The 9,547-nt window shown below is 40.4% G+C and overlaps 2 protein-coding genes across 4 annotated transcripts in view; one reads left to right on the top strand and one right to left on the bottom strand.

Annotated features, from left to right (window-relative positions):
• Mcph1 (microcephalin 1) overlaps window positions 1-9,547 on the bottom strand; it is a 401,136-nt gene that overhangs the window by 239,711 nt on the left and 151,878 nt on the right. The gene's annotated exons all lie outside the window — the stretch shown is intronic.
• The window catches only part of LOC116070721 (guanylate-binding protein 1-like), a 16,541-nt gene continuing 15,047 nt past the window's right edge, over window positions 8,054-9,547 (top strand). The window contains exon 1 of the mRNA XM_031342170.1: window positions 8,054-8,243. Coding sequence (XP_031198030.1) covers window positions 8,054-8,243 — 190 coding nt within the window. The remainder of the gene's footprint in view (window positions 8,244-9,547) is intronic.

Below are 9,547 nucleotides of genomic sequence, written 5' to 3'. Positions count from 1 at the left end.
AAATGGATGGATCTGGAGAATATCATCCTGAGTGAGGTAAGCCAATCACAAAAGAACAAATACGGTGTCTGTTTTTCTATTACTAAAAGAAAGCACTGTGAAGTGGGTAGTTTTGTGAAGGGGGTGGTTTATAACGTAGAAACATTTATATGCCTTAGCTGGGTGGCCAAGGTGAGGGAGACCTACCCGCAGTCTCTCTCTCCGTGGGTGTTCACGAACTGGGGTAATTAAGTTTCTGTGGAAACAAGCGGGTGCGGGGAGAGACAAGAAACGACACCAAGTAAGCTTTATCAAGGTGTGTCTTTACTAAAAGAAACGAGTTATATATAGCTCAGGCAGAATTGAAACTAAAACACTTCTTGGCTTTTAGCATAGGCATGAGAACAGGGAAATAGCATTCCAGTCTGTTTACAAAACACCCTCCAGACATAGCTCTAGGCAGAAAGGCAGATTTTCAATAGTTCCAGTTCCTTTGATGTCCCAGCTACAAAGGTAGCTGATCTACAGGACTGACGTTTGATCTACAGGACTGCTGCTGGTGATTCACACTGCAGGCATGTGGTTAAGTTCTGGGCCTGTCACGCGGGGCAGAGCGGCAGGATACCACATTTCACCCTATTTCGTTAAAAATCGATGCAGGGAAATGCGAAACGATCTCGACATGAATACATGGGCAACATAGCGGTGCGTAATGCACTTTCTGACTCCGTCCCCTCAGGCACTTTCGCACAGTGGGAAAACCAGGCCATGAAACGTCTGTAACCCAGACGGCCTTTGACCATCTGCCAGCCTAGGGCAACATCCCAGCCAGAAAAGGTCATCTAGATGAACCATCCTCCATGCAAAATGCCAAGGCTTGTCCGCAAAACCCGGGGTCCAAAAGCTGATCATAATCTCCGAAACTGGCTGACCTAACTCTGTCAGTCAGGTGCTGGATCCAGTAGGGTGGGGCGCGGTGCAGCTGGGAGCCAGGGCTCCGAGCCGGTGGCCAGGAGATGGTCTCAGGATAATGTAAATCAGTTCTTTGAAGCCTCTGGAAACTGAATTAACCTTTGAAAGGCTGGAAGCTAAGTGAGAGCCAGGCATTTCAGAGTCACCTGCTCCAGCAAACATTGAAACGATACCGAAACCTTGCTCCAGGGGAGCTTTTCTGCTTTAATCGGGATAAGCAGATTTTTCTTGAAAAGCTGGTAATTTAGTAGGATCCAGGCACTTCAGGATGTCACCTTATCCAGTTAAACCTTGAAACGATCACGAAACTTTGCTCAGGGTGAGCTTTTCTGCTTTAATCGGGATAAACAGATTTTTAGCGGATTTCCAAAGCAAAAGAAAAAAACACGTTCAAAACTGGTGGAGTAAAAGCCTAACAAGGGCAAAACTGGCAGGGAGGAGCCTATCTTAAGGCATCAGCCTTTCTGAATCAATCTGTCGTACCAATCTTTCTGGGAGCCAGCGCGATTCCCCCTCGGTTTGGGAAAACAAGCAGACAGAACCTCTGCCCCAAACCAAAACCAGTTCCGGACCAAGCCACGTATTAGTGAGTGGATCTCTCCACCGCACCATAGCATGGTAATTTATTGATTCAGGATGCCAATGTCGGTCCCCTGCCGAACGATTATTAATATCGATCTGCAGAAAGTTCAAAATGAAAAGGACAAACGCAAGATGAGCTTTGGGGGACCTCTGAGGAAAAAGGCTTCCTCCCTTGGTCTTAAAAAGCCAGTTTTTAATCGTACGATGAGTGCGTTCAACAATACCTTGACCCATAGGATTATGTGGAATGCCAGTCTTGTGAACAATGCCAAAATCTTTGCAAAAGGAAGAAAAATTCCTTCCAGTGTAAGAGGGCCCGTTGTCCGTTTTAATGGTTCTGGGTCCCATAGCACTGAAAGCTAGTATACAATGATCAATAACATTTTTAGAGGCTTCTCCTGTTTGCAGGGAAGCGAAAATAAATCCTGAGCAGGTATCAATGCAGACATGCAAATATTTAAGCTTTCCAAATTCTGCATAATGTGTTATATCCATTTGCCAGATGCTATTAGGTACCAGTCCTCTGGGGTTGACCCCCAAATGTGGGACTGGAGATAAAATAACACATTTAGGACATTGTTTAATGATCATTCTTGCTTGTTCTCTGGAAATTTTATGTTTGAGTCTCAGAGTCTGCCTGGATAAGTGAAACTTCTCATGATCCTGTTTAGCTAAGGCTATAGGATCTGGGGCTAAGATCTCTCCTATAAGAGCTATGTCAATGACGTCATTGCCTCTGGATAATGGTCCTGGCAGGCCAGAATGAGCTCTGATATGACCAATATAAAATTGATTTTTACGTGCAAGAATGAAGTTTTGTAATTGGGCAAATAAAGCTCCTGCTGGCGTGTCTAGCTTAAAATTGCCAGCTGTTTCGAGTAATGGCAAGCTATTGAATATGTAGAAGCTGTCAGTGAATAAATTAAATGCATCAGACACAGCTTCAAAGACTTTTAAAACCGCCGTTAATTCTGCTAATTGAGCGGAGAGACCAGGAGTATTTACAATCACCTGTTTTCCATTAATGAGATAATCAGCTCTTTCCTTGGAGGTGCCATCAGTAAACACCACAAGGGCATTGTCTATTGGCTTCCAAGACGTTATCTTTGGAAAGATAACTTCATGCATTTTTAAAAACTTTAGTAGCTTATCCTGAGGATAATGGTTATCTATAGTTCCTTGAAATCCAATTTGAGCCAGTAACCAATCTTCACAGTGCAGTTTCAGCCAAGAGTCCTGTTCCATAGTAAAAGGATGAACAATGATATCTGGCTCTTTGCCAAAGTTAAGTTATTGCTTGTTTCCTACCTAGCATAATCATCCGTGCAACAGCTTCATAATAAGGCATGATATTACGCTTAGGACACATTCTTGAATGGATCCACAAAATAGGTGCTTTCTGCCACAGCAATGCCGTGGGAGCATGGCTAGTATTGAAAACTAATAAATGCAATGGTAGAGAATAATCTATGTAAGTAATGAATTGATTCTCAATAGCCTTTTCCACCTGCTGTAAAGCAGATATTCCTTCTTTCGTTAAGGATCTAGGAGAATTTGGATCAGAATTACCTCTAAGAATATAAAATAAAGGCTTCAGGTCTCCAGTAGTAAGTTTCAGGTAAGGACGAAGCCAATTAATATCACCCAATAATTTTTGAAAATCATTCAAGGTTTTCAATTGGTCTCTACGTATAACTATCTTTTGAGGAATAACAGTTTGATCCGTAAGTGTAAAACCTAGATAATTATACGAATCTTGAGTCTGCACCTTCTCTGGGGCAATTATTAACCCTTTCTCATTGAGGGCAGCTTGTAAATCCTTAAAGCATGACAGTACGTCTTGGGGAAATTTCCCAGCAAACAAGATATCATCTGTGTAGTGGGCAATGTAAATAAATGGCCATTTCTTTCTTATAGGTTCTATTATCTTTGCAACAAACTTCTGACAAAGGGTAGGGCTATTTGCTATCCCTTGCGGCAGAACAACCCACTCGAACCTTCTCATGGGCCCCTTAAAATTCACAGATGGAATACTGAAAGCAAATTTCTCACAATCCTCAGCACCAAGGTCCAAAATTAGGACGCCTCATGGACTCAGCAAATAACATCATGGTAGGATTGCCTAAGAAAGGGGAAGGTCACAAGGTGAGAGAGGAAGCCTTGAAGACTCTGGAGAGGCCAGTAATGGCCTCCCACTAGGATCCATGCTTTAAAGTCTCATGCTATCTCTATGGAGACACACTAGCCATCTCCAAATCCTGGGGCCACACACAGCAGCAGTAGAGTTTCTGTGACAGAGAAGTAGAGATGGAGAAGATGCAGGCTAGACTCACGTGATGGATGTCTACCCCTCTTACCACAGTCATAGCAAACCTTATTGGGAATAGGTGTATTTTTTCTGAGAAAATACAGATTTAACATGACTCAAGTCACTTTGCCAAGAATTTTGGTTATATTCTCTGAAAATGGATAGATAGAGTTATTATAACTCAAGTCATTTTGCCAAGAATTTGGGTAATATACTCTGCAAGATAGATAGATAGATAGATAGATAGATAGATAGATAGATAGATAGATAGATGATGGATGGATGGATGGATGGATGGATAGATAGACAGATAGATGAATTTGAAGGATATTCAAGAATAAGGAAGCTAAGATGTTAAAGAAGAATAAAGAAGGAATTAAGGGAAAATCCACATAAAGCCATCATTACTGGCCTAAAACACCTTACAATATACAGAGCTGCCCCCTACCCTGACAATAGAAGGTTCCGGATGTTCAGTAGGCTGACGAACATGCCCTTTCCCTCTCAAAGTAGTTCTGACAGGAGAATGAACCGCACAAGGAGATGTATTTTAAGCAACTACATTTAAAGAATAACACTCTTCCTCTCAGATGATCACACAGAGTCCCCAACTTTCAGAGTCACTGCCTTTATAAAAAATGTCCATATCTACTGGACACATTTCAAAACAGCCAGTGGTTACAAAGGTCTCTGACAAGCAAATGTTTGATAGTTCTATCTGAGAAGTCCTGGGAGGCCGCCCACTAGCTCAGCTCCAGAGCCGACTTTTATGGTTGTTGATTCACTGCTTTGGACCAAACAGTTTCATTTTCATACCCTTCTCATGCACTAAGAATGTTGCTGTACATTTAGTCTACAACTTTCACAGAAAGTCTCACAACCTTGGAGAAGGAAATCAGAGACTAGTAAGGAAGCCAGTCCATCCACCATGAACAACAAAAACAGGTAAGGAAGTTCTTTTCTTTTCCTAGAGCTATTCCAGTTCTGGGGAGTTCTGCCCAGTGATGTGGGGGTCTATAACGCCAGGAAGGGGATCAGAAGGTTTATATGTGTCACTTGGACACTATTAGGATGGGGATGGCTAGCACCTGAACATGCACTGAAGGACAGGATCAGATATCAGCCAGTCCCTGTGTGCCAGTACTAGGCTTGCATTCATCTGGACTACTGAAACAGCTAGGTTTGGCCTTCCCTATGTTCACGTCGTCTCTGCTGAATGGGGACACAGTTAAATGACCATGGACATTGCCCATGCTTGCTCTGTCCTCCTACTGCAACTAAGCAACTGAAAAGGCTACTCATGCATTCTTTCCATGAAAAGGAGAGATGAAAAAAATAATATAAAACATTATATGATGCAAGGCAAACAGCCACTGACACTGTGGAGGCAGAAAGAAAATTCTGGAACCCAGAGGGAAAGATGAAGATCAGGATAAGATGCTTCAACCCCACACACGAACTTGATTTCTAAGTGGCAGACACTCTCATTCCTGGCACCCAGTACTTCCCTCTCAACTATAGGATTCAAACCTGTGTTTCTCTAAAGACTTCCTCTACAGAATCTTCTGCAGTGTGGGACTAAGAGCAGTGTCTCTGCTACCTTGCCCCCCACCCACTCAGGCCTTTGGAAAGTTGTTCCTGAGAAAGCCCTCCCTTGAGTTCCTGGCCAGGACCAGCCTCATTCATCATTTTTTCTCTCTCTACTATTAACTCTTAACCTCTGCGTCCTCCTCTCCTTCTCCCCATTTCTCTTCTCTTTCTTCTACTAAACAGAAAAAAATAAAACAGGAAACCTAAAACTGGGCCACAGGAAATAGCCATTTTCTTTGAATAATTTCTTAAAGCTCTTGATCTGGTCCCTGGTTTTTATTCTTCTGTTCAAAGCTGTTTTGAATTTTTTGTAGTATTTGGGATATTGCACTTAGACCCCCTCCCCATTTATGTTACCATTCTGTGTAGCTAATTCAGTTTCAGAACACTGCTTTGGCACACAACAACTTCATTGACCAAAAGAGCACAGCTCTTACTTCTAAAAGATGAGGACTAATTTATTTTGGAACTAAATATTAGTGATATTGAATAGTCCTGTTCAATATCTGGAATAAGTTTTAAAGTCAGAATCCAAAAGGAAATTCTCCCATGATAAATTAGAGGGAAGACAAACTGTCAGCAGTGAATTTTGCTAATTCATAAGGATGCAGATACATGTCACCACAAATACCAGGTTCCAACATGGTAACAGTTTCATAAAGCTTAATACCTCAGCAAAAATGAAAAGGTAAAATAAAAAAATTGCTGATAAAGACACTTTTAAAAATACTGCTGGAATCATCAGGTAGGTGATCTCAGGTAGGGTGGAGATATTAGGCAACACAGTGAAGAAACGTCAGCCATGGGCCCGGGGTGCTCTCTGACAACTGTCTTGCTCTTCATGTGGTTGGAAGCCAGGGTTCTGCTTGTATGTTCTGAAAATGATCTTCCCTAATAAAAGGATGTTAGGTCAAACGCAGAAGTGGGTGATAGGGACTGGAGAGATGACTTAACAGTTAAGAGCACTGACTGCTCATTCAGAGGTCCTAAGTTCAATTCCCAGCAACCACATGGTGGCTCTCATTTACCATCTGTAATGGGATCTGATGCCCTCTTCTGGTGTGTCTGAAGACAGCAACAATTAAAATAAATAGATCTTAAACAAAAAGAGAAAGAAAGAAAGAAAGAAAGAAAGAAAGAAAGAAAGAAAGAAAGAAAGAAAGAGAAAAGGAAAGGAAAGGAAAAAACAGTGGGTGATAAATGGCAAGTCTGAGGTAGTGAAGAGACTTTGGCTCTGGGCCTATAACACGGCAGCTCTCCAAAGTCACTGAGGTTTCACCAGTGTGCCAGACTTGTAGAACGTTAACTTGGGTGGTTCAGATGGTCTTCTGTCTGGGACCCTCCCATGTCCTGGAAGAGTTTCTAGTCCAGAATGGCCTGTCTCTATCAAATACACACAAGTAAATTGTTCTGATTTCATTCCTGAAGTGGCAGCATGAGGGTCTCTGTGCATGCGCATCCCACCAAAGTGCTCTTGAGAGCCAGAGGGAGGGGCAATACTCAACACCTGTACAGACTATTATCTAAATGCAAACATGAAGAAAACAGAGCATTTGTCCATGAGAGTCTTTACTCATCGAAAGAACTGATGAGTTAATAAATCCATATTCAACTTCTTGTATGTAGTGTAAATAAAAATAAATTTACCCACTGCTAAAATTAAAGAAATTCTAAAACTAAGCTCCTTAAGGGGGTTTTTAACTTTTACACTTATCTATTTCTTTATGTGTGTGTGCATATGAGGTGGACATGTGTCAGTGAGCTTGTGGAGACACCAGAGGAGTACTTAAGAGACTTGGTGTTCTCTTGCTAACAAATAAATCATGAGGACATTGCTTAGGTTGTCACAATTGACACTAAGCACTTTTACAGGCTGAGCCATCTAAGCAACACCAAGAAAGTCTAATTTTCAAAAAAACAATTTTATAAATAGAACCTAAGACATATTTATTAGCTCTGAAAACATAGATGCATATAATAACAACTAGTAAAAAAAAAGGCCATGAGTCTGAAAGATGGTTCATGGAACATATGAAAGGATTTCAAGGGAGGAAAGGGAAAAGTGTGATGTTGTAATCAATTATAATAACAAAAACAAAAATTAATTTAATAGAAATGATTTTTCATGAATTTTCTTTCCTACTCAACATCTTTTTTTTGTTTGTTTGTTTGTTTGTTTTTTCAAGACAGGGTTTCTCTGTATAGCCCTAGCTGTCCTAGAACTCACTCTGTAGACCAGGATGGCCTCGAACTCAGAAATCCGCCTGCCTCTGCCTCCCAAGTGCTGGGATTAAAGGCGTGCGCCACCACCGCCCAGCCCTACTCAACATCTAACATACGTTTTTAAATTGTAGTACAAAAGGAATCTCCTCCATGGTAACATAGATGTGAGTTGTTAATACGTCAATTTTGAAAATTCACAAGAATAAAAGTTATTGTATTCTACTTCTTAGATAATATTTTCATAATCTTCTAAAATTATGCAAATTTTCCCCTTGTTACTTGAGCAGTACACTAAAACCTATATTCATGCTGACAGGTTTCATGACTCCACCATCTGAGAAGAGAGGGAATTCTAATATTTTTCACCTTTTCTGTCAAAGGCAAGGAACCCCAACAGACATGTCCATAAGGATCCACATGCCCCAGCCCATGTGCCTCATTGAGAATGTGAAAGGACAACTGAAAGCCAATCAGAAGGCCCTGGAGATCCTGTCGGCCATCACACAGCCTGTAGTGGTGGTGGCAATTGTAGGCCTCTACCGCACAGGCAAATCCTACCTGATGAACAAGCTCGCTGGGAAGAGAACAGGTGAGTACCACCAACAAAACTGTGCTGAGTCACCTCTGTCCAGCCACATTGTAAGCCCTGGTTGTGTGGAAGAAAAGTAAGAGAAGGAAGTAGATTCTGAAATCCAGTGTCCTACATGGTTTAACTTTTATGTTGATTCTATTTCAGGGAGTAAGTCACCTCCATAATGCACTTTACTCTGTCTTCAGTCCCATTTTAAAAGCAAAATTGTTCCTATCCTAGGAAGGAAAAAATGTCAAGAAGAATAATTAATTAATTTACATACTAAGTTATAAGAATCTCCAAGCCATTCATTCAAACACTAAGGAGAGGCCAAGAAGACAGAGGAGCTGCTAGAGGCCCTTCCTGCATAAGCAAGGCATCCTGGATCCAATAACTAGAGAATAGAAAGAAGCAGTTGTCCTCTGCAGAGTTGTGCTCTAACTACCACACACACACACACACACACACACACATGCACACATGAGTACATGCATGTACACAATGGCACACACACAAAGGCACATTGTATACACAAACACACACACACATAATCATGATGATGAGCTTTTCAATCAGTGAACTCATAGATAAGAGAAAGTTTCACCTGATTTTTCAAGTTTTTTTCTTTTCCTTTTTTTTAAACTTTTATTGCATTATGATGAGAAAAGTTACATGATTTCAATTTATGTGAATTTGTTAACATTTAAAAACATACTTTAATTAAATAGAATTGAATCACATTCTTTTTCCCCTTTTGTACCACGGCTCCTCCCATAGACCCCTCCTTCAATACCTACAATATCTTTTTTGTCATATTCCTTAAAATTTAAAAATATTATAACAATAAAAATAAGTATTGTAAAAGTTGTTTGATATGAAACAACAATCAATTTAACAGTCTTATGTAGATGCTTGTCTACAGCAATAGTGAAAATACATTTTTCTCAATATAAATTTTAAATAACTCTAAACATATTAGCTATTTACTTAAAAATAATACATCACTACTAGTATTTTCTTAAATGAACATGAATATATAAAGTATTTTTGTTTGTTTTGTATTTAGTAGAGTTTAAAATCTGGGCTCTTACTGTGGTACAAGTCCAAAATAAGAACAATTTTTAGACATTGGGTTTCATTGTAATAAGGCTATAATACAATGACCCTCACATCACCAAAGGATTTTACCTCCATCATAGCTAAGCTAAGAGTTGATAGCTCTGCTGCACCAATAAATGAATTGTAGGCTCAATCTTTGGATACAGATTTCCTGCTATGGTCAAAGCTATTTGACTTGAGTGAGTGACTTCATTTTCAGCCCA

Source organism: Mastomys coucha, unplaced genomic scaffold (assembly GCF_008632895.1).
Source record: "Mastomys coucha isolate ucsf_1 unplaced genomic scaffold, UCSF_Mcou_1 pScaffold22, whole genome shotgun sequence".
Classification (NCBI taxonomy): Eukaryota; Metazoa; Chordata; class Mammalia; order Rodentia; family Muridae; genus Mastomys; species Mastomys coucha.
The sequence above is the reverse complement of the archived record's forward strand: the minus strand, read 5'-3'. Positions and strand labels throughout refer to the sequence as shown.